The 26,874-nt window shown below is 40.7% G+C and overlaps 1 protein-coding gene across 1 annotated transcript in view; it reads right to left on the reverse strand.

The window, feature by feature from the left end:
- Window positions 1-26,874, reverse strand: part of rapgef3 (Rap guanine nucleotide exchange factor (GEF) 3) — a 119,363-nt gene that overhangs the window by 44,378 nt on the left and 48,111 nt on the right. The window contains exons 3-6 of the mRNA XM_028798489.2: window positions 16,000-16,106; window positions 12,873-12,994; window positions 9,028-9,211; window positions 3,212-3,296 (exon numbers count right to left, since the gene is read on the reverse strand). Of these exons, the coding sequence (XP_028654322.1) occupies window positions 3,212-3,296; window positions 9,028-9,211; window positions 12,873-12,994; window positions 16,000-16,106 (498 nt within the window). The remainder of the gene's footprint in view (window positions 1-3,211; window positions 3,297-9,027; window positions 9,212-12,872; window positions 12,995-15,999; window positions 16,107-26,874) is intronic.

Genomic DNA, 26,874 nt, shown 5'->3' on the forward strand with positions numbered 1-26,874 from the left:
ATAAAATGCAGCATAAGCTCCAAAATATTGTTATTATACAATTTATCACAGTATAATAGAAAAAAGAATTAACTGTGGAAACAACAAATAAGATGGAATTGGAGGTTGCAGATACAGCGGATGATACGGCATACGCCCAAATGGCTCTAATATGAGTGCAGATATAGCTAAAGGATGTCACTAAACAACGATGCTTTATTTGATGACATGAGGAAGCTGATGGTAGTTTTACACTAGAATAAAGATATAAGTCATAGCTTAACAATTAATGCATATGAGATATACTTGAGCATATTAAATAATTAGGTAAAATACACAAAGACCAAATTTCCCCTTAGGGATCAATTAAGTATTATTATTATTATTATTATTATTAAAAAGGGTCAACCAATTCAAGCAGTGCAAGCAATTTGCTGTGGTTTTAGTGTTAATGAATTATCACATTGCTTGGAAAAGATCAACCCTAGATCATAAAACACAATCAGTCAACTACCTATACATTAGTCGCAACAAAACACATACTCTTTTCATAACATTTGGCCACAGGCACATTAATACAAAATAATGTAGAAATGCGTCTAAAAAAAAGTAATGTGGAAACTGGTCTTAAAAACAGTTAACAGCCTTCACACTCTAAACATTGTGCATCAAAGCACCATAATTTATGTGAAATGAACTAACATTACTTAAGTGCTTCCCAGGCTCAAAGCCCACAAACTGTAATGATGTAACGACCCGTTAACAGTGCATTTAACCTCCTTAGCGTTAGTCGTGCACGTCACTAGGACAACAGTATAGATGAGTCTTGCGTAAGTGTTAAACTGGAGGATTACTCGGGCTGTAAAAAGAGTCCTGAAAGCGTTAGTATATATATATAGTTAGTACAGACGTGTCTTGCTTAAACATTAGACCTGAGGATTACTCGGGCTGTAAAAGTGCCAACAGCATTAGTTCCCAGCGTTGCTCGGGAAACAATAAAGGGGCGTGTTGCATAAGCGATAGGCCTGAGTGTTACCCAGGCAACGGTAATGGTGTCTCGTAAGAAACATTTTTCAGTAGCCCAGGTGTTGCACGCTCTTGACAGTGGTACGAGCAGTGATGATGAAGTGAATCTGTCTTCATGGAGTGAAACTGAAATGGACAGTAAAATCAAAAGTGATTCTGATGAACCAGAAAGCGCTGTTCGTGTCAATCGCACATGTGTAGTGTGCTATTCAAAAGCTGACCAGTCTGGAAAGAAAATCAAGGCCACATTAACAAGAGCTGCACCAGAGCTCTGATACAAGTAAGTCCTCATCACCCTCACCCTACGTACCACTATTTGGCAACACAAGAATTTAAAATTATTTGGACAAGCACTACTTACAGACAGTTCCGGCTTTGGCATGGGACTCAAAAATGAGGACAGCTGTGAGCTCCCGCCTCACCTGTCAATCAAAGACGGTGTCATTCCAGGGGTCTTTATGCATTACGTTTACACTGCTTGTTGGCCGAGTTCAATGGAGTAAAGACTTTTGACAGTGATACGAGCAGTGATGACAAAGTGAATCTGTCTTCAGGGAGTGAAATTGACATGGACAGTAAAATCAAAAGTGATTTTGGTGAATCCGAAAGCGACGCTCGTGTCATTCGCATATGTGCAGTGTGCTGTTCAAAAGCTGATTCAGTCTGGAAAGAAAATCCACAAGGAATCACGCTGCTATTGTCACGACTGTGACGTTGGATTGTGTATTTCACTGTGCTTCAAGATATACCACACAAATGACACATTGTGACTGTATATATACGGCATTAGCATTATTTTTAGTATTATTATTTGTATCATTATTATACTTTCTACACTTCTGACTTTGTACTTTTAGTGTTTTGCACATTTTACAGAAGATCAGATTTAATAAATATGGAATTTTTGAAGCAAATGCTTTTTATATGTATTTTCAAGAAAAAATGTAATGCTAAGGAGGTTAAACAGAATACAGCAGAAAGAAACTAATTCTGAAATGTATAAAAACTTCATATTTTGGAGTTTACGTAGGATTTTAGGAACCGGGGGGAAAATGAAGAAGTGCTTTGGCAGATGTGATGGACAGCTTAACCCGGCCGGGATGCCCCTGAAATAGAAGGATGGGGGAACGCAGCGATTTGCCGGCACTGCTTCCCCCAAGACGCTAAATGGCAGCTCCCATGGAGTGCAGTGGTACCCCAGATTCTTGCTGGGCACGATGGGACATGGAGTTCGGATACACAACCCTGCTGGGTGCCATGGGTGCCACCAGAAGGAGCTGTCAAAAGACAAGGGGATTTCGGTTTTCAATATAGCCCGGAAGTACTCCCAAGTCATGGGGACGGAGGAACAGAAATACTTCCGGGCTGAAGAAAAATGTAATTCTCCATCTGACCCGGAAGTGCTGACAAGTCACGTGAACAGAAGAGGAGAAGCACTTCTGGGTCAAGGACTATATAAAGGACTGGTGGAGACCCAGCAAGAGAGCCGGAGTTGGGAGGGAGTGTGACAGAGCTTCTGGGAGGAGAGGAGGAGATTTATGGCATGTTTATTAGTGTTTTTGTATAGTGGCGAAGGTGCTTTGAGGCATCACTATTAGAAGAGAAGGAATAAAAAATCCTTTTGGTGCTTTTACCTGGTGTCTCGGGCATTTCTTTATTGGGTTTGCGGAGCGACAGGGCCCTCTAGTGTCACACAGATCAGATAAATCTCCCTGAAGTGGCAAACAGGAAGGGATGAGGCAACAAACGCGGAGCTGCCCACATCTAACTATGCAAATGCAGATAACGTTATGTGGGCGGGTCTGAAATCATAACCCCGCCCATATATGTGCACACCTTCCTGAGGTCTGCACCCCGCGTCCCATAGAGCTCAATCTCTGCCCCATTTGGCAACCAAGGAGCATGACAGTTTGTTCACACTTGAGAACTGCACCTTCTAATTTTCAGAAGCAAGCAGAAGTGCAAGAGAAATTTTTAGAAGTGCAAAAGTGTAATTCACACGTGTCAAATGTAAATTTGTCATAAATTATTAGGAGTTATTTTTGACAGCGATCTTATTCCACAGAGTTCTCTCAAGCCAACAAAAATGAGCTGTTTGCTCAGACTTTGCCACTAGGTGGCAGCATAATCTTCTCATCCTAAGCAGTACAGATTTCTTGGTGTAAAAAAGCTCAAGGTGAATGAGAACATGCCATTCTTGGCTTACCGAGCTGGAAAGGTGTGCCACAGCCTTGCTATGCAGTAGCTCCTCGTAGATCACTTCCAGATCTTCAGGGCTCCTCTGACATGGCCTAATTGAAAAGGGAAGGGCATCAGAAAAGCCGGAATGAAACCATCTTTCTTAAAAAAAAGCAGTAGTGGATGCCGAACACCTCCCTAACCTTTGGCAGCAAGCTATATTTAGCTGGGACAGCTCGAGGGTAAGTGGAAGCCAGGTAAAACACCTGGAGCTGCGTCCCCACCCTGCCAGCAAAACACGTGGCATCAGGGTGGAGTGGCCTTCGTTCTGTGAAGTCAGCTCATTAGTGGCATTGAGCGCTCATGCTAAGAGACAGGGGGCTTGTGTATGCATTTTATGGGCAGGAAGGCTTGCACAGGAATTAAGTAAACCATCCCTTAAGAGTCGGGGATATCATGAATGCAGTGGGTCGCCTCATGCATTTGAACACTTTTTAATGGTGAACGTCATAGGCTGCCTTTGTTTAGTCGAGTGAAAAGAGAAGAGCGTCAGACGGGGAGCGAAATGTCTTACAATTCATGCAGGAAATACAAGCCTGTGGGAATCAGGACAAAAAAAAAATCTAGGAGCGGTCATAAGAGTGCACTGCAAAAAGGGAGTGCACTAAAGCAGCCATTAATTACAAGAGAGATTAATTCACGTTAAAAATGAGGTTAGAGGACGGCGTGCCTGGCATGTACACACCTTTAACAGAAAACACCTGCACCTACAAACAGCAGCTCCACTTTCAGGCCCATTAAATCAAATTTAAGGCTGTGAAGGGCTGGAGCCATTGCACTCACTCATACCAGGCTATTTTGGAGCCTTCAATCAGGCTAAATGTGGGACTGGTGGAAAAACACAAAGAGAACATGCAAAGTATACAAAGACAGCAACCCACTCCCTCAAAGCTGTGAGGGCTAAACTCTGTAAAACTTGTGTGGGGGTTTATGGGGAGTTATATGAACAATAAGCAGGCCTAAATACTGTTTGGCACATTCAGGGTGACATATGCCAAGGTAGCCAGGAGAGATTTCTGTGTACTCATCCATTTCTTAGTCCAATTTAGGGGTATGAGGACTGAATGTTTCTAAGCAGCACTGGATGCACAGTAGAGATGAACAATGAACAGGCCTATCATGAGACCAATTAACACAAACATCTTTGGGCTATGGGAGGAAAGGCAGAGTACCACCTATAGAACATTAGAAAGATCTAAAAGAGAACAGGCCATTCATCCCGACAAAGCTCGCCAGTCCTATCCACCCAAAATTCTCCAAAACAACATCAAGTTGAATTTTGAAGGTCCTTAATGTCCTCCCGTCCACCACACTACTCAGTCACTTATTCCAAGTGTCTGTGGTCCTCTGTGAAAAATTTACACTTCACAAGTTTCCAACTGTGTCCCTGTGTTCTTGATGAACTCACAGTCTCAATCCACTGGACTAATTCACTTCATAATTTTGAACAATTCAATCAAGTCCCCTCTTCATCTCCTTTTACTTGAACTACAAAGGCTCTGCTCTTTAAAACTTTTCTTACAACGCATCCCCGGAAGTCCTGGATTTAGCCGAGTCGTTCTTCTCTCCACTTTTTCTAGCACTTCTACTCCAAGTGTGGCCTCACCGCTGTGTTATAAAGCCTGAAAATAACCTCCATGAATATCAAGGCCCTATATAACCTAAGCTTTTGTTAGCCTTCTTAATAACTCCAATTCTCAAGTCCTTGCACTGGCTTCCAGTTCAGCTTAGCTCTGATATCAAAATCTGCCTTTTAACTTATGAAGCCTTAAATAGTCAAGGCCACACTTACTTACCTGAACTTTACATTACTTACAAAGCAGAACGTTCAGCTGGATGAGGTCTCCCTCCAGGAGCACCAGCAATAAGTGAAAACAGCAATACAAAAAAATAAGTTGCCATATTGCATTAATAGTTTTTGAACACAACATTGAAGTACCTGGAGAAAAGGCAAATTTCAACAAGTTTCCCTCCCTCAGCCCCATAGAAATCTCACTGAAGGTACTGTATGTTGTTCATCAGTGGTGCAATCCCACAGTGGAGCATCCATGATGTCAAGTTGACTAATGGCAGAGTGCCGCACAGTGAGTGTTCGAACTACCCATAAGCCATCGGTAGTGTGTTGTATTGTGTCAGCTTCCATCTATTGAGATTACTGCAAAATTTTCAAGTTGCCCTTACTTATTGATTTACCTTCATATCTATCTATCTATCTAGTATATAGTGCCTTTCCTATGTACCATACAGTACCTTATCTATCTATCTAGTATATAGTGCCTTTTCTATCTATCTATCTAGTATCTATCTAGTATACAGTGCCTTTTCTATTTATCTATCTATCTAGTATATAGTGCCTTTTCTATCTATCTATCTAGTATCTATCTAGTATACAGTGCCTTTTCTATTTATCTATCTATCTAGTATATAGTGCCTTTTCCACCTATCTAGTATACAGTGCCTTTTCTATCTATCTATCTATCTATCTATCTATCTATCTATCTATCTATCTATCTATCTATCTATCTATCTATCTATCTATCTATCTATCTATCTATCTATCTATCTAGTATATAGTGCCTTTTCTATCTATCTATATGTCTATCTATCTTAGTATATAGTGCCTTTTCCATCTATCTATCTAGTATATAGTGCCTTTTCTATATATCTATCTAGTATATAGTGCCTTTTCTATCTATCTGTCTATCTATTTATCTATCTAGTATATAGTGCCTTTTCTATCTATCTATCTATCTATCTATCTATCTATCTATCTATCTATCTATCTATCTATCTATCTATCTATCTATCTATCTATCTATCTAGTATATAGTGCCTTTTCTATCTATCTATCTATCTATCTATCTATCTATCTATCTATCTATATAGTGCCTTTTCCATCTATCTATCTAGTATATAGTGCCTTTTCTATTTATCTATCTATCTAGTATATAGTGCCTTTTCCACCTATCTAGTATACAGTGCCTTTTCTATCTATCTATCTATCTATCTATCTATCTATCTATCTATCTATCTATCTATCTATCTATCTATCTATCTATCTATCTATCTATCTATCTATCTATCTATCTAGTGCCTTTTCTATCAATCTATCTAGTATATAGTGCCTTATCTATCTATCTCAGTGGTTCCCAAACTCGGTCCTGGGGATCCCCTGTGGCTGGAGGTTTTTGTTCCACAGAGTTAAGCATTTATAGCTTTAGAAAAAACAGAAATATTTCTAAATGTCTTATAAATGTAAAAACCATACTGTTGTGTTTTTCTGAATGCTGAATAAGAGAAGAGTTAAAAAAGACCAGCTAATTAAATGAGATCAGTTGTTATTGATTATTATCAGCGATTATGAATCTGGTTGGAAGAAAAACCTGCAGCCATAGGGGGTCCCCAGGATCGAGTTTGGGAACCTCTGATCTAGTCAGTCAGTCAGTCATTGTCCAACCCGCTGTATCCTAAGACAGGGCCACGGTGGTCTGCTGGAGCCAATTCCAGCCAACACAGGGCGCAAGGCAGGAGCAAACCCCAGGCAGGGCGCCAGCCCACCGCAGGGCGCACACATACCAAGCACACACTAGGGACAATTTAGGATCACCAATGCACTTAACCTACATATCTTAGGACCTACCCATGCAGACACAGGGAGAACATGCAAACCCAGGTCTACCTAACTGCGAGGCAGTTGCGCTACCACAGCGCTACCGCGCCACCACCTCTGATCTATTTAAATAATAATAATTTTTTTTTTTACATTTACTTAGCACTTTTCTCATGACTCAAAGCACTTTACACAGTGAGTAGGAAGCCACTTTAACAAACACCGGTGTGTAGCATCCACATGGATGATGCAATGGCAGTTATTTTGCGGCAGTACACTCACCACACGTGAGCTATCTATACATAGTTAAACGGAGAAAGGGAGATAGCCAATTAGAGACAGGGGGCGATTAGGGGGTCAGAATGACTAGGCCATGGTGGGCAATTTAGCCAGGACATCGGGATACACTCTGCTCTTTACAAAGGATGCCCAGGGATCTTTTTTGACTCCAGAGAGTCAGGACCTCCGTTTTACGTCAAATCTGAAGGACAGCACCATTTTTAGAGCACAGAGTCCCCGTCACTGTACTGGGGCTTTGGGATCCTCATTCAGACCACAGGGTAAGCGCCCCCTGCTGGCCTCACCAACACCTCTTTCAACAGCAACCCAAGCTTTGTTTTAGATGGTCTCCTATCCAAGTACTGGCTGGGCCTGAATGTGCTTAGCTTCCGGTGGGTGACCTCTTGTGAAGTGTAAGTGGTGTGGCTGCATGCACAGGTCACGCCATACCCAAAATCCCACATAACACGTCACCCTTGCATTCACTAACTGGCTGTGCCCCTCTCTGTGCTTGTAAATGAAAGCCTTGTTTCAAACTGTCAGACACGTGCCAGGAGTAAATGGGCTCTCCACTGAGCTAAGATAAAAGTGAAAACATAAGAACCAAGAGCTGAAAATCACAGGGAGGAACATAAAAACAATAAACAACAGCAGTGTAACACGAGGATCAGGTACTGTTGTACTGTCAATAAATGAACGTACTGTTTGAGGAACACTATCTACTGTTTGGTTAGACAGCTGATCCGCAAGTAGATATCCGGACAGGCAGGCGGATGACTGAATGAAAGTTCAGCTTGATGAACGTAGGGCAGCTTCAGAGGTGCAGGTTTTCGTGTTTTTTGGGGTCCGTACATTTCTTCTTCCTGCCATATGCAATACACCAGCAGCTAGCTTAGTCTATTGAGAACAAAAATGTCAGGATCGAGCCTTGGGGTACTGTACCCCTGGTCCCAAGGGTTGATGGGTCACTTTGATGGGGTCTGATTTTATCTTTGACTTTCTCTGTTATGCAACAGTGTGACCACGTCACTGTCCGCACACTTTATTGAGTTGTAGATTTAATAATTCAATGGATACATCTGACATACATCAAAAGTGAGAGATTTTGAGTTTTGAAAACTTTTCTGAGAACATGTCTTCAATTTGCCATTATGGATTACTGAGATAAATTGCTGGGCCAAAATGGTGGCAAGTGTATTCCATGATAAATTAAATCTACAACATAGTAAAGTGTTCCGAAAGCAAAGGGGTCTGAATACTCTGTGACTGCACTGTAATAGACCGCGGACCACCAAAGGTTTACTTTCACCAGGGTTACTGCTGACTGCAGTTTTAGTTTTCCTCTCCTCGACTGTCAACAGGCCACAGCTCACCAATACTAGTAGTGGGCCTGCTGTGTACTTCATATTGTTAGGATCTGTTCATATTGGGCAGTTTTGTTCTACTGTGTGTTTCAATTAATCTGCAGTGTTATGTGTGGGCATTAGGGAATTTGAAAAAGGTATAATTTGTATTTGTGGCGCCCTGTCCTGGGTTTGTATACTGGCTGGGATAGCCTTCAGCAGACCTCCGTGACCCTGCTCAGGATTAAGTGGGTTACAAGATTTTACCTGTAAACGTGTTACAGTGCATCGAGCCCACACTCAATGAAGGGTACAATACGAGGGACGTTCAAAAAGTTTCCGCACTTTCATATTTTCTTGGAAACAGTGAAGGCAGGAGTAGTAATTGGGCATTAAAAAGTTGGTACGACGCTGGAAAAATTGCATCGCAAACAAAGATGACTATGTAGAAAAGTGATGTCATTTGTTTTTGAAATTCTTAAATAAATAAGAAGTTGACTTAGCTCTTGGCCCGATATCTGGGCTATTTGAACAAAGGTGGGTGGCACTCACAGTTTCCGTAAAGCCATCGTGAGCAGAGCGTCTGGGCCCAGCTGGTTCAAGAGTGACAAAGCCTCCTGTAAATCCTCCTCCGTGTCCTTCTCATTGGAATTGGAAAGAGATTCGGCCCCATAACTTGCCTCCAGGAAACGGTAAAACTGCATGTCCTTATCCTGGAAATTTAGTTCTTGCCTTACTGAAAAAATGAAGAAAGAACAAAAACGTTGAAGTTCCATTTTGGAAATTTAAACAAAAAGACTTAAAGTAGAAGGTTAAATCAACTAGCCGAATGGTTTAGGGTGATACAAACACAACTTACAGTACAGGGGGGGTCCAGATATGTCAGTAAAGAAATAAATATTGTACTTCAAACAAATGTCAATTCTTCAAAGAGTTTGCAAGTTTAACATGCCTTCTTGTTTAGGCATAATTGAATGCTGCTGACAGGTTTTATAAAACATTTCAGTTTTAAACAATGATTGGGAATCGGCCATTTCCCCAAAAATTATAATCAAATTAATAACATGAATGTTACTTTATTTGTATCTTTTGGAAGAAACTCTAAATCTAAATGGTGCCTATGCACAAAAAAATGCCATTGTGAAATAATGAAAATAAAAAATAAACTTTTAACTAAACTGATAAAAAAGAAAAAGGAATTAATTCTATAGGGTAAAAAAACTGGAAAAGATATAAATAATATCTCTGATGATTCCAGGAAAGAGAATACACATTCCTTAATATACAATAATACTATAATAATATATACTGCACTGTATATGCATTATATATATATATATATATATATATATATATATATATACTGCGGTGGGCTGGTGCCCTGCCCGGGGTTTGTTTCCTGCCTTGTGCCCTGTGTTGGCGGAGATTGGCTCCAGCAGACCTCCGTGACCCTGTAGTTAGGATATAACGGGTTGGATAATGGATGGATGGATGGATATTTGCCAGCAATAAAGCTATAGTGAATGAGTTATTCCTCCTCCCCGCTTTAAGTCAGCTGCCTCTTGTGATGTGCTGCGTGATCTGCATGTTGCGCTGCGCGTCTATCATTTAAAAACCTTTTGTCTCACTTCCTTGTCTTGCGGGACATTAAAGTGTCTCCAAGAAATTGTTTGTAAGTAGGGCGTGATGTAAAAAAGTCACCATCTCACGGGTCTTGCTTCCTAAGGTTGTAATGTCTAGTCTCGCGTGACATCAAAGTGTCTCTCTGAGATGATTACATCTCGACCCAAAATTTTTTATATTTTATATATATATATATATATATATATATATATATATATATATATATATATATATATATATATATATATATATATAGATCTGCTTCTCACAACTGAGGGCACCGTGGCGGATGTTAGCAGACTTGCTGACCAACCACAAGCGTTACCTGGTAGGTAACCACCCATACAATCAGATTGTGACACAGACTACGAATGCCGTGAATGTAATTACCCCGATCTACATGCTGTCAAATAAACGAACCACACGCCGTGGCGCAACATTAGGGGCATCGCCTCTGGCGCTGACGTTCGAGGTTCGATTCCCAAGAGGGAGTGCATTAGAGTGTGTACGCCTGATGAGCCCAGAATGAGGGTGAAACACGTGTCGCGTACTCTTTGCATTATTTGACAGTAGACTACTTCAACCATTCTATGATCTGCTTCTCACAACTGAGGGCACCGTGGCGGATGTTAGCAGACTTGCTGACCAACCACAAGCGTTACCTGGTAGGTAACCACCCAAATAATCAGATTGTGACACAGACTACAAAAGCCGTGAATATTTATATATATATATATTTATATATATATATATATAATATATATATATATATATAGTAAATTCCTTGGAGGACACACGGGAATCCTGATCAGGATGGAGATGGAATGCTTGCCCAGACTGGACGCCATAATGGAAAGACTGAAGGACTAGAAGCACATCCTGGCCGGAGTGCCCTCTAAGCCCTGTCCCAGCCAGATCGGTCTATAGTAAATGGACTGGTTGAACGTGGATTCCGGGAACAGTTCATAACCCCAGACAGAATTTGGCAGTGTTCCTCGTAGGCTGATCCCAATCAGGATACCCACAGGGTTGCATGAGAATTGGAGTGCAGAATTGCAGCCCTGACAGGGTCCTCGGGTGTCACCAGAGGGCGCTCCTGTGGGAGGACAATACTGGTTTCCACCTGACCCGGAAGTGCTCCCGACAGGCAGTGCGCTGACACCACAAGCAGTCTCAGGTTTTGCTTGAAGAGAAGCCCGTCACCTCATATCGGGGAGTCAGAGTCGGCAGGCAGTGGGCAACACTCTTGGAAGGAGGAAGAAATTGACTGTATTGTGTATTGGAGGCTAATCTATGGATAGGTGTTTATTGAAAAGGTGTGGCGGCTAAATACAAATCTTTTATTTAAACCCAGAACTGTGTAAGGCATTACTGTGACTGTGGTTTGTGGTTCAGGAGTGCCCCCTGGCGGTAACAATATTGTAAATTTAATGTTTTCCTGTCTGTCTGTATGTTCCCAATGCTATCTTACACTCTTTGACCAATCTGGGCCAAATTTTGTATAGATGTTCTCTAGGACCATATTGACATGAAAGACTATCTTGGAACCCAAAATTTTGTTTTTTTATTTTTTTCCCCGCTATGCTACAGTTTGTACACTAGTGCCACCTACTGGCTCAGAGCAAGTATAAAGTCCTTTACCTCTTGACCGGTCTCGACCAAATTTTCCATAGTTGCTCTCTAGGATCGTGCTGGCAAGATAGACTACTTTGGAATCCAAAATGTTGACCCTGGGGGTACCAGTGATTTTTTTTTTTCCTGTGTGCTACAGTTTACACACCAGTGCCACCTGCTGGCTCAGAGCAAGTGAAACATCCCAAGAGACTGAAGACTAAAAGACAAAATGATCCGAACTTAACACTACTTACCTGGGCAATGCCACATGCTGCTTTTATCTATTGTAATATAAAAAGAAGAATCGTGTGCTTTTGCAGGGGGTTGTTGGGTGAGGCTTGGTCAAGAGTGGAAGTGCTGCGCAACACAAAGGAGAACCAAAGGGTTTTGTTTAACTCCTGCTTTGTTGTCTTTTCCTCATAGTTTAAGCCTTACAAACTGTCTACCTTGAACTAAGAGGATGAGTCGGACACAACAGCATTTATGGTTACAACCCAGAAAGGAGTTACCATAATTCTGATGTCCAGTCAGACCCAAAAAGAACAAATTTTCAACTAACGAGAACAAAGACACTGATAGAGAGAGGCAGTGTGGATGGCAGATGGGACAGCTAGCAAGAACAGCAGGGTCATCATTTCAAAAACACATAAAGCTTTGCTTTCTTTCCTTAACCCATTCTACCAATACACCCGGGCAACGCCAGGTACTTCAGCTAATAAATCATAAATCATGACAGTATTCAGAAAACGGAGCATTCAAAAACAACAAAGCAATTGATGCTGTAAAGTTTGGGTGAATCCTAATGTTAAGTAAAAACAGCACAATGGAAAATCAGCATTAATAACATCGCAAGAGTGACGTCACATGACACGACTTCCAGGAACTGCAACCTAAGAATTGGGATTAGCAACGGGTGTCTAAACTGGCAGCTCCCACCGAAAAAACAAAATGCCATCAAGAGAAACTGTGACTCATTTCTTACATTGTTAAACATGACTCCAAATTAATTCCATGGTCTTCAAAACCCTGGTTTACAGGTATGGTTTCAGAAAAAATAATAAAACACCAAATCATGAGTGCTTATTGCGGGTGTGGCTACCCTTGCTATGCTCCACCCAGAATATGCCACACCCCTACTCTGGCTCCAATTTCAAGGTTACCGTGAACAAGGAGTCCCTCGTCCACCAACACCTGCCACACTCCGACAGCTTGGTTCCGCACTTGTATTGAAGGATTCGCCTTCATTATCCAATCCACAAGTTGTTTCCCATTTGCACACTGCCTGTAATACAAAAAAAAAAAAAAATAATAATAATTTAAAAATAAACAACCATTACAAAATGAAATCGAGAAACAAAAATGTCCCATAAATAAAGAGCATATTTTTGATATACGATTCCGTAAGAGCAACTCCAAGAAGGTTAAAATGACAAACTGCAAACATAAGTACGTGGGGTATTATTTTAGACTATTTCAAAATCAGTGATTATGAATGTGTTGTGATTTTGATCATTAACTAGGGATCTAGCCCTCTATGGACCTCTAGCAGAGTGTGAAAAATGACAAATTTCTATTACAATCATGACTACTTACATTTTAAACATTCAAATTGTCAGCAAATATTTTATATATCTGACATACATATACTTGTTTATTCTGTACTTCATGTTCCTCATGAAGGCAATCATTTCATGTCTTATGAACACTCCAATCCATGGTGGCTTAAGCTAATTCAGACTTTTTCTAATTTGTTACAATTATTTGTTTTCAATTGCGCACAATTTTGTACAGCTCATTGAATGCAGCGAGTGAACAGTTCTTTCAAATTCAAACTGAATCGTTACCCAACAATGTGTGACAGAATGCTTTTTTATTTGATTTGGGAACACGTCGTATGATTCTTATTCATTTGATTCATAATGAGAGTCGCAGAATCATTACCTGAGAACAAGTCACATGATTATCATTTATTTGATTCATAGTGAGAGTCACAGAATCATTACCCGAGAATAAGTCACATGATTCTCATTCATTTAATTCGTAATGAGAGTCACAGATTCATTACCCGAGAATAAGTCGCATGATTCTCATTCATTTGATTTGTAATGAGAGTTGCCGATTCATTACCTGAGAACAAGTCACATGATTCTTATTCATTTGATTTGCAATGAAAGTTGCCGAATCATTACCCGAGAACAAGTCACATGATTCTCATTCATTTGATTCGTAATGAGAGTCGCAGAATCATTACTCGAGAACAAGTCGCATGATTCTCATTCATTTGATTCGTAATGACATAATGAAAGTCGCCGAATCATTACTCGAGAACAAATCACATGATTCTCATTCATTTGATTCGTAATGAGAGTCACAGATTCGTTACCTGAGAATAAGTTGCATGATTCTCATTCATTTGATTCGTAATGAGAGTCAGAGATTCATTATCTGAGAACGACTCGCATGATTCTCATTCATTTGATTTGTAATGACATAATGAAAGTCGCCGAATCATTACCCGAGAACAAATCGCATGATTCTCATTCATTTGATTCGTAATGAGAGTCACAGATTCATTACCCGAGAATGTGTCACACAATTCTTGTTCAGTTATGATTCTCAAATTTAGTGTCTTATTTTAGCTTTACATTTTCACTATATTGTCATTAGTTGTGCTTTCAAAGGGGTTGCTTTTACATAACATGAATTACCAGCATTTTTAATATATAATCTTCTTATAAAATATGCTACTGTGGCTGTCCATTTGTCCAGGATTTTAAATCATCTGTAGCCCGCAAACCGTTCGACCTATTGACGTGAAATTTGTTACACATATACTACATGACGTCTACTATCTTCCTTCAGGGTGACGATTGACCTCCAAGGTCAAAGGTCAACCCAGGAAGGTCAAGGTCAAAAATCAAATAACCTGTAGCCTGAAATTTGGTACACATATACTACGCTGAAACTCTGCACTACAGCTTAATATTAAAAGTGAAAAGTTTTGGAATTATTACTCTTTTTATTTTTATTTTATTTTATTGTAGAATCAACACTTGGCAGCGGGCAGCAGGGCGCTGTGTGGTGCATGCGTATGGGTGCCGTTCTCATCCCTACCACCTTCGCCGTCACTTCCCCCATTTCTTCATTTCTTAAATCATTGTACACATATATGGTCAACAAAGGTTAAGGGTCAAGTCATTACTGTCTAGTAAATATAAATAAAATATTACAATGAATAAATAATTAGTGATTCATTCAAGGGGGCACCCTGAAAAATTTTTTATTATTATTATTATAATTATTATGGATGGATTGAACAAATCAAATTAATCGACTCATTAAAGTAGTTTGACAGAATTGAATCAGTAAAGTGACATGCGCATCACTATTATGTAGAACAGGTTTGAGATTTTATTTTTTATTCCTGATTAAATATTTAATATTCGATACACTATATTAATCTCAAAAAATGCATGTTGTTGTTGATTTTAATATCTTTTTGGTGATTTCATTGCTGTTCCATTTTGGGGGCTTATGTCACACGTGTTTTGCTGTTAATCACGATACCTACTGTTAGTCACACGTTGCCAACGATGCTGTATGTAACGCTTTAATTACAGGGATTATTTAAAGATGACTACATTGATTTACCTTCATCCAAACTTTTGGGAAGAAAATCTATAAAATCTTCATGAGCTTCAGTAGTTATTTAAAGGAAGGATATTTTGACTTTTGAGTTTTGTTTTGCATGTGTTGTTTGGCTGATTGCACATTTTGACTTTCTGACCCAAACAGCAAAAACAGTCCTTGACACTCCACTCACATCACTTTCACTAGATTAAAATAATGCTAGTTTACAGTCAACAATGTCTCTCTTGTTTCCTGATGTCTGCTGCTTTACTTTGGACTGCCTTGTCACTGCTGTAGTCTAGAGACTGATAGGTCAGCTGCTCACACCATATAGAAGAGCACATCAAAGCCAACAATGTCCAAGAAACTGAAAACCTGGACACTTACAGTAAGAGCAAATCTGAGAAGGAAGTACACTGCCAGGCCAGGTTACTATCTAGAAAGAAGAAAAGTTGTGACTAAAGTACACAAACATGGCAAATAAATGGGTGAAAGGCCTCGAAAAGGAGTTTGTCTCTACCGATTCTTCCAGGCAGGTGTGGTCAACTATTAGTTCCTCTATTGAAGAATAAGTTGTTCCATTCCTTCAGGATCACAACCACTAGAAACAAAACATCTCATAGCCATCCTGTTGATAAAGGATGGATGGGGACCTACCTATAAGTCTTGAGGTGGTACTTTTGATCTCGGATGAGCCATGGTGCCCGCTCCAGTATGGCAGTATATAACACTCTGCTGGCCCTCAGAACCCTCTCTGATGAGATCTGAAAATAAACAGAATCAGGATGAGTCAACAAACAGGCTGTAGGTCTCACACCTATGGCTTCATCTTACAAGGCCTGACCCCCTCTACTAACAATCTGCCAATAAATCATAATAGTGAGTTGTTCCCACTTCTACATGGGGTCCTAATGTCACATGGCGGTTTAAAGATCTGTAACCACACAAGTTTAGTTTCTGCACCCCTGGAGGCTTCTCCGTGTCAATGTGTGTGCTGTTTCTTGGATCAACGATCTCTTGTGTAGGTCCGCATGTCCTGTTACAGATTAGCTAAAGGGGGAGCTGTGTCACGCATGTGTGGATTAGAGACATCTTAAGAGCTCCACTGACTCTTAACACTTTCATCCCAGACTGAGAGGGGCATAGTTACTGACTGGCTGTTTCATTTTACTCACATTTCTGAGACTTGTTTCAGAGCAGATCTGTGACCCATTCCACTCCCACCCGGTAGCTCCACCCCTTCCGGCCTGACGCCATATAAACCTGCCAGAAGATCTTCATGACCCTGGAGGAAGTCACAGCACTCTTGTCAATCTGATGAATCATTGCTTGTTTTACACCCTTATGTAAAACCCTTACTTTGATACTATCCATCAAATATATGGGGGGTTCTCTTCTTGGAGTCCCAACGCTCTCTTGTTGTGACATTCTTCCTTTGAACTTTTTACAATACACACACACACACACACACACACACACACACATACATGCACACACTGGCCAGTTTATTAGGTACACTTGTAAAACTGCTTGTTAACGCAAATACCTAATCAGCCAATCACAGGGCAGCAATTCAATGCATTTCAGCCTGTAGATGTTGTCAAGATGACCTGCTGAAGTGACATTCAAAATGACTTTGAATGTGCCATGGTTGTTGGTGCCATACAGGCTTGTCTGAATATTTCAGAAACTGCTGATCTACTGGGATTTTCACGCACAAACATCTCTAGGGCTTATAGAGAATTGTCCGAAAAAGAGTAAATGTCCACTGAGTGGCAGTTCTCTGAGTGAAAATACCTTGTTGATGGCAGAGGTGAGAGGTGTGCAGAAGAGCATCTCTGAACACAGAACATGTCGAACCTTAAAGCAGGTGGGCTACAGCAGCAGGAGACCACTCCGGGTGCCACTCCTGTCAGCTAAGAACAGGCAAATGAGGCTGCAATTCACACAGGCTCACCAAAACTGGGCAACAGAAGATTGGAGAAATGTTGCCTGGTCTAACAAGTCTCGATTTCTGCTGTTACACTCAGATGGTAGGGTCAGAATTGGGCATCAACAACATGAAAGCAGGGATCCATCCTGCCTTGTATCAATGGTTCAGGCTGGTGCTGCTGGTGTAATAGTGTGGAGGGTATTTTCTTGGCACACTTCGGGCCCCTTAGTACCAACTGAGCATCGTTTAAATGCCACAATCTACCCGAGTATTGCTGCTGACCACATCCATCCCTTTATAACCGCCATCTTCTGATGGCTCCTTCCAGCAGGATAACATGCCATGTCACAAAGCTCCAATCATCTCAAACTGGTTTCTTGAATATGACAATGAGTTAACTGGACTCAAATGGCCTCCACAGTCATCAGATCTCAATCCAATAGAGCACCTTTGGTATGAGGTGGAGTGGGAGATTTGCATCATGGATATGCAGCTGAGAAATCTGTAGAAACTGCGTGATGCTGTCATGTCAATATGGAGCACAATCCCGGAGGAATGTTTCCAGCACCTTGTTGAATCTATGTCAGGAAGAAATACGGCAGTTCTGTAGGCAAAAGGGGTTCCAACCTGGTACTAGCAAGGTGTACTTAAAGTAACCTATATTTTATAAATATATAAAACACCTTTGCTTATTTATATATAAGGTGCCATGGAGGATGGACTGGCATCCTAGCAAGGTGGGAAGGTGGTTCCTTACCAGAACAGAATGCCATAATTGGAAAAGAATGAGGATGGATGGACATCCCAGCCAAGTTGGTGGCTGGTGCCTTTCCTGGCCAGGATGTCATAATGGATGAACAGGGAGAGATGGTCTTTTCAGAACAATTCCTTCCCCAGTATGCTAGCTGGCAGCATCCCTTATGTAGATTTCCCAGGTATACAGCCACAGGACAGCATGAGTGTTGGAGTTCCAATGAAGAGGTCCTGCTTGGTGTCTTGGAAGCTGCCAGGGGGTTCTGCAGAAAAGAGCAGTCTTGGTTTTAAGAAGGTTCTACCTGACCTGGAAGTGCTGCCTGAAGCAAATTGTGGTAGCACTGGAAAAAGACTTGGGTCAGACATAAAATAAAATGGTCAACCTCATCAGGGTAAGTCAGAAGGCAGAGGGGAAGGAGGGGAAAGAGCAATAAGTTATGTCTCTGTCTATGGCTGTGGAACTGTGGAAGGTACTGTGCTTAATAAAACAAAGCCTTTATTTGAACTCAAAACTGTACTGGGGGTGTTGGTGTCTGGAATCTGGGGTTACTATATATATATATATATATATATATATATATATATATTATATATATATATATATATAGTATACTATATAGTATATAGTATAGTATACATATATTATATTTATATATATATTATATATATATATTTATATATATTTACTGGTTACTATATATGTATTGTCACACATGTGCGCATGGAATGCACAATGGCGTAGCTCGAGTTCGTGCCGCTCAGGGCAGGGCGGTGCTTCAATTTGCCGCCCTCCAACATATCTGAATATGTCCCATCCATCCATCCATTTTCCAACCCGCTGAATCTGAACACAGGGTCACAGGGGTCTGCTGGAGCCAATCCCAGCCAACACAGGGCACAAGGCAGGAACCAATCCTGGGCAGGGTCCCAACCCACCGCAGTCTGAATATGTTAACCTATTTAAATAGAAAATTAAAATGACGTATGCAGCTAAAGGGTTTGGAAGGAGGTAATTCCCGGTTGGACCAGGGGGTGGCAGAATGCACTGACCCTTTTGCATTTTTCCCAGCACACCAAAAGAGGGAAATCCTACCTGGGCCCTAGAATGTCACTTCTGGTCCCATCTCTGAAGACGTTACTTCCTCCTTTCATCTATAAAACCCACCATGCCTGTACCAAACCTCAGTTCTGTTTTGGACTCTTGTCTGTAAAGACCATTTTCTTGCCACCTTTTAGATTTAGCAGCCATTTTTCCAAGTATATGGGGGGCTGCCCCAACCCTCTTTTTGTGTCAAGGCTCCATTATTTATCACAGTATACATACAGCATATAAACAGCAAGTTGATGGACTTGCTCATCAACAAAAACAAAATTCCCCATTTAGTTGAAAAGCTGAACATTGGCAGGATGGCATATTCAGGGCACTAGGTATCCACGAAGTAAGGACATGTTGGTTTATCAATATTTCAGGGTAAAACCCTCCCTACAATAAAAAAACTCAGCACTTCAAGATCTCAAACATGCTTTGACTGATTTGACTGAAATTTGGTGACATTATAAAAAAAAAAAAATTAACCTACATATGTTTTGTTTTTATTTGTCAGTAATAATTTTGTAGTGAGTGGTCTATTTTAAGACACCCCATCTGTTTCCCGCTCAGTGTAGACAGGCTGCCAGTATAAGGCCGCCAGCACAGCACCACTCACTAATAGTGTGGACAGAGGCATGAATAAGTGGAGGTGTCGTAACATGGGAAAAGAGGCAGGATGATAGAAGGTGTGAGAAGGTGAAGTATCACGTGGTTACACAGTCGAGGGGCACTATACACCTCGAGTCCAGCGATCACAGAGGCAGAGAGAAATATACACAAGGACTTGGATTTCCCACCACAATAAGTCCTGACCAACAACACTAGCACAGCTCAGAGGGGATACAGTGTGTGTAATACCAAGAGGGGCCCAGTAAACACCACCTTTGATATATTACAGCTGATGTTGCACGCATGGAATGTCTCACCCCCCCAAAAAAGTCTTTGCATGTGCAGAACATTGCCGTCAGAACTCCCACATAAGGGCGTGACATTTACACGTTTGCCTAGGGTACAAAAAATTCTAGAGCCCACTGACTGCACATGAAGTTCACTATATTATTTCTTTTCTATAAGGTACTGTTTGCAACTAAATTCATTCTTCACGGTACATACTGTACATTCATTAAATGAAAAGGCTCACCCTGAACACTGTAACAAATACACTGTCTGTCGTGTTAATAAATAGTCAACAAACTTCATTCACTTTGTCAGTGTTTTCTTCCTCAGATCGCAACAAAACATTCAAATACATGTTCACATTTGGCCTCACACACAAAATACAGTAACTGACTGGAGTGTAACAGTCCTTTAATCAATAAAAATATTGAGAAGGCTGTGAATTTGTGCATTTTCTGCTGTAAACTTCTTGCCGAGTAGCATGAAGGTGTAGGAATTACTCCGACTCACACTGTGGTGTGATGGTGTACTGAAAATCTCCTGACACATATTATTGTGAATTTCCCCTTGGGATTAATAAAGTATCTATCTATCTATCTATCTATCTATCTATCTATCTATCTATCTATCTATCTATCTATCTATCTATCTATCTATCTATCTATCTATCTATCTATCTATTATTCCCCTCATAACAGAAACATTGAAGCTTGAACGTACAACCAATGAAAAACAAGACATGTAAGGCTTGAGTGAAGGATGTAAACCAATGAAAATAGTTGACATATAATAATAATTTTAATTTACCACCCATCTATCCATTTTCTAAACTGATAAAGGTTGCAGGGAAGCTAGAACCTATCCCAGCGAGCAGGAGGGCACAGGCAGGCGGACATAAACACTGAAAATTCCTATTTTTCAACTTATTACCTGTTTGAATTGAAAAGAGTACAGGTTCTTGTAAAATTGTGTTTTGCATTGATCACCAGCAGAAGCTGAAGAACGTCAGGAGAAAAAACAGGAATTCATATATGAAAGGAGTGTTTTAACCATGGCCAAATGTATGAAGCGTATTGAGAGTAAGGAGCCCCTCTCAAATAATAATGTTAGGCCCTGATTTAAAACAAAAAAAAAAAAAATACAAATCATCTGATTAACCAAACATTCTGGAAAATGAGGCCCATTGTCTAACAACAGCTAGTTTATATTATATTATATATATATATATATCCTCTTTAGTAAAATCCCTGTGTGCGTCCAGGTGTCCGTGCGTAGGTGTCTCCTGGTGAAGGGCGCATGCGCGGGGCACGGTGTGATGCGCGATATTACTGTCAGAGAAAGTTACAGGCGTTTTACGGAAATACAAACCAGTATTACCGCGAGAGGAAATTAACGGTACACAATACAGTGACGCATATTACAGCCACATACAAGCCAGCATTACTGTCAGAGGAGATTAAAGGCATATTACTGACGTGCACACCTGTATTACCACCAGAGAAAATTAAAGGTATATTACGGACATACAAGACAGTATTACTGTCACAGAAAATTAAAGACACACAATACACGGCGGCAGCCCATGAAGAACGGTCAGCTCAGCAAGTAAACATCAACAAAAGAAAGGCTGAAAGACAAAGAAAAATACGACCAACAAACAAAATGAGATCAAGGTCCCTTGCCATTTAATATAGACTGTTCCTACTAATGTTTATGCACTACTGTTCTAGCGCCCGTTATCGTAACGGGCTAAATGACTAGTATATATAATCTTATATATAAATGTCTATGCATGGAAGTGTGCGTGTCTTCCCCCACCAGAAGTGAGAGGTGGAGTCGGGGTAAGGGCTCCATCTCTGAGGAAACAGAAACTCGCTTAGCCGCTAATAACACAAGCGAGGCCAGCATGTCAGCAAAACAAAACCTCAGAAGAAAGGCAAAGTCGACGAAACGGTATCCCTTTTACTTTTCCTGCCACCGCTAATACACAAGCAAGGCGAGCACATCGACAAAACAAAATCTCCTAGGAGAGAGATGCCCAGAGTAGTTCCTTTCAATTACCTTATATCTGTACATTTCAATTTTTTTCTGATGATTTCAATAGTTTCTAGGACCCCAGGCTTTTTACAGCATGGGCTTACACAGCTAGTATATATATATATATATATATATATATATATATATATATATATATATATATATATATATATATATATATATATATATATAGTGGTGGACAGCTGGGACCCTTACCCAGCTGGGATGCCCCGATTATGGATGGACCGGGGAAGAGATTATTTTCAAGACGGTTTCTCCCCCGGAGTGACAGGGGGCTCATGGACATTTGCAGGGCCCTATTTGGATGAGGTGAATGTGGTGCCGGAAGAAGGTCATTGGGCACCTGGAGTCCTTCTGGGTGCCCTATAAAAAAAGGGGGCAGAGTCGGGAGGAAGAGGACAAAGCCTGAAAAGGAGTGAAGGTGGAAGGACTGGTGGCAAGAAGGGACTGTGTTATGCTCTGTGTCTTGTGTGCTGTGAAGGCAAATTATGTAAATAAACTGTGTATTGTGTGGCAAAATGCCTGTCTGTATCAAATTAGGAAGGCTGTACGTGCCCTGGGCTTCACTATACACACACACACACACACGCACACACACACACACACACACACACACATATGCAAAGGTAACAGTTGTGGGTGGTCAGCCACTTAGCTGATATCCACCGCACCCTCTCAGTTGTAAGAAGCAGATCATAGACCTGATATATAATACCAGCCAATCAATGCAAAGAGTACATGTCATGTGTTTTGCCCTAATTGGGGCTCATCAGGTATACACACTTTTGCTTCCCTTGAGGTTTGATCCCCACAAATCATCATTTTGCCATAATTGGGTGTATACCTGATGAGCTCCAATTAGGGCAAAATATGTGACATGTACTCTTTGCATTAATTGGCAGGCAGTACATATCAGGGCGGAGTGGTGGCTCTCAGGCTAGGGATCTGCACTGGCAATCAGAAGGTTGCCGGTTCAAATCCTGTAAAAGCCAGAAGGGCCATGAGCAAGGCCCTTAACCTGCAACCTGGGTATAACGTTAATCTGCACCCAGCCCTGCATGTAGGCCCTCCAACCTGCAGGGAAAAACCGGGGGGTTGGTGGCAGAATTGGTACTCCAGCCACCATAAATAAACCTCACAGTGTTCCATTCCATCTGACCTAGTGTGGTGCTGCATGTGCATAGTGCCAACGTTTGTGAACGTCTTTATGAAGTTCTACTTTGTCTTTTAATTCTGAGCCCGATTGGACGTGCTTTGTTTCAACTCCACTTGTTACGGGCTGATAATTACTTTCCTTATTTTCTGAATTTGCACCTAGATTATTGTTTCTTTTTTGCTCTTTTTTTCTCTCCAATGCTTTTGAGTCTCTTTTCTCCACGCTGCTTTCTTCTTCACTTATTCGTCGACATTTCATTTATAACGTATTGTCCTTATACACTTTATATACGCTGAGACCCTGGATCTGTGCATGCTTAAATCCTTCACAAGACTGAATGTTTTGCTGCCCATTGTCTTATTTGATATTGGTTGTAAGCAGGGCGTGTCTTGCAAGAATCTCATATTCTACGTCATCACGAGACGGTCCTGGGTCAATCTCTTGGCACAATGTCTCATGTTTAAGGTCCTTGCGGGTTTTTTAACTGTCTTCCGTGTATCTTAATGTGAAGATCACGTCTTGACGCCCTACTGTTTCTCTCCAGGATTTTTTTTTATAATACAGAGATATATAAATTATACACACATATACAGTATATATACACACACATATATGTATGTATGTATTAACTATTAAAATAAAATGTGATCAAATGAGTACTTAGAAATATATTTGCACACATAAACAATGCGTCGACACAGTGTTTTTGTCTTATACCCCACGTTGCAGGCCTGTGTCATGGCCCCTTCACTTGCACAGCACCTTCAGAAACTATTCAGACCCCTTTACTTTTTAGACATTTTATTATGTTGCAGCCTTGTACTAAAATTATTTTTTTTCCATCATCAAGCAACATTCAATACCCCAGAATGACAAAGCAAAAATGAGAATTTAGGAATTTGTGTAAAATTAGGCCTTTAATTACCAGTATTGTCTGGGTGTCTGCCATTTCTCAACTAATGGTTTGCTGCAATCCTTATACAGGATGAGTGTCCCTAATCCAAAATGCCTGGCACCAGAAGTATTTTGGATCCCAGATATTTTTGGATTGAGATCATTTGCATATACATAATCGAGATATCTTGAGGACTCCCTTGATCAAGGAGGGAAATGCAGCCAAACCAGCTAACATAAGAATTCATGTCACCGAGCTGTTACTATAATTGTGGGTTAACATGACAAACATATTAAACACTAAAAGTGATAAATATGATGTACAGACAGTATTTTAGTTCCCTTTAGAGCCAACCCTGTGTATTTGCACTGAATAACTTTTTCAGTTTTCACCAGTTTATATTGTCTACCTCTTGTCACTTCTCAGGGAACTGGCTGACAGGACAGGAATATCTCAGCCAAGCAACACTCTTGTCATGCCCATTGTGCTGGAAGCTGTTAACTGACCGATGTGGCACCACGTTTAGTTTTTTCATGGTGTGGGTGAACATACGAGGGACATTCAAAAATTTTTTCCACACTTTTTTTAACTCTATTTATTTAGAATTCCAAAAAACAAATGACATCACTTTTCTACATAGTCACCTTCCTCTGTGATGCCATTTTCCCAGCGTCACACCAACTTTTTAATGCCTTCAGGAAAAAATGTTTTTGGTTGAGTGCGTAGCCACTTATGCCAATCCATTCTAAGCTTCTTTCTTCATTCCTGGTGGACGTCCAGAGAGCTCTTCACCCGTCACACCATTTTCAAACATTTCAATCCACTCATAGATGACTCTACGAGAGAGAACTTTATCCCCACACTGAGCACACATGTGGAGATGAATTGGTGATCCTGGCGCACCTTCTGCCCACAAAAAGCATAAGACAGAACGCGGTTTCCTTGTTTAGCAGCCATCTTCACCACAGGGTGACAACTCTTATACTAAACTACAAGGGCTTGCCAGACAGAACTAGTCACACGCCCAATTACTATTCCTCCCGCTTTCACCATTTCCAACGAAAATATAAAGGTGTGGGAAACGTTTTAAACGTCCCTCGTACATAAAACATATATTAAAAAATAAAAATGCACTTTGCAGTAACGTCCAGTTTTCTTAATGTAATCAGAGCAATATATACATCAGACCACCTCGTGCGAATGACATTGCTTTTGTTAACTGTAAGTGGTGACATGCCATTAACGCACAGCACAGGTGTTATTGCTTCACCCTCTGTGCGGCACATTGAATCCTGCAATGTGAAGCTTCACAAGGTAAATGGATGACCCCAACAACCCCAGATTATCGACTGAGTGATGGTGCTCCGTGGCACTTGCTACTTCAGGGGGGAATCCAACCCTAGCTGTTGAGCGTGTTTCCTAGATTTGTGGGGTAGCTCACCTCTCCTGGCTCAGGATGAATAAATCCGCGTGGAATCTGCACCTATGTTGCTCACATTTGTTCAGCAGTAAAATAAAAAAATACAAAAATCACAGGGAACATAGGAACAGTCTAATTTTGAAATTAGGGATATTCATACTGTTATAACAATTGGCACTTTATATTGCATTTAATGACACTATCTTCAAGATCTTTGACTTCCGCTCATATTATACTAGCCCAGTAAGCTTAACATAGGCCAGTAGGCTTAACATGCATCACAGGAAAATTAATGGAAAAAATTATTAAGGATAAGATTGAGCAACACCTGGCAAGGACAGGAGTTATTCTGAACAGTCAGCATGGGGTCAGAAGAGGAAGGTCGTGTTTTACTAACATGCTGGAATTCTATGAGGAGGCAACAAAAGGATACGATCAAAGTGGAGCTTATGATATTATTTACCTGGACTTTCAGAAAGCATTTGATAAGGTGCCACATGAGAGGTTGGGCATCAAATTAAAAGAAGTGGGAGTTCAGGGTGATGTTTTTAGATGGGTGAAGAATTGGCTCAGACACAGGAAGCAGAGGGTGATGGTGTGAGGAACCTCATCAAAATTGGCAGATGTTAAGAGTGGCGTCCAGCAGGCTTCAGTGCTAGGGCTGCTGCTCTTTTTAATATATATATATATATGTATATATATATATATATATATATATATATAAATGATTTAGATAGGAATAAAAGTAACAAGCTGGTTAAGTTTGCACATGATACCAAAATAGGTGGATTAGCATATAATTTGGAATCCGTTATATCATTACAGAAGGACTTGGATAGCTTACAGGCTTGGGCAGATTTGTGGCAGATGAAATTTAATGTCAGTAAATGTAAAGTATTACACATAGGAAGAAAAATGTTAGGTTTGAATACACAATGGGCGGTCTGAAAATCGAGAGTCCACCTTATGAGAAGGATTTAGGAGTCACAGTGGACTCTAAGCTATCAACTTCCCAACAGTGTTCAGAAGCCATTAAGAAGGCTAACCGAATGTCAGGTTATATAGCACCCTGATGTGTGGAGTACAAGTCACAGGAGGTTCGGCTCAAGCTTTATAACACACTGGTGAGGCCTCATCTGGAGTCCTGTGTGCGGTTTCGGTCTCCAGGCTACAATAAGGACATAGCAGCACTAGAGAAGGTCCAGAGAAGAGCGACTAGGCTGATTGAGGGCTACAGAGGATGAGTTATGAGGAAAGATGAAAAGAGCTGAGACTTTACAGTTTAAGCAAAAGAAGATTAAGAGGTGACATGACTGAAGTGTTTAAAATT

This window comes from Erpetoichthys calabaricus, chromosome 3 (genome assembly GCF_900747795.2).
Source record: "Erpetoichthys calabaricus chromosome 3, fErpCal1.3, whole genome shotgun sequence".
NCBI lineage: Eukaryota > Metazoa > Chordata > Cladistia > Polypteriformes > Polypteridae > Erpetoichthys > Erpetoichthys calabaricus.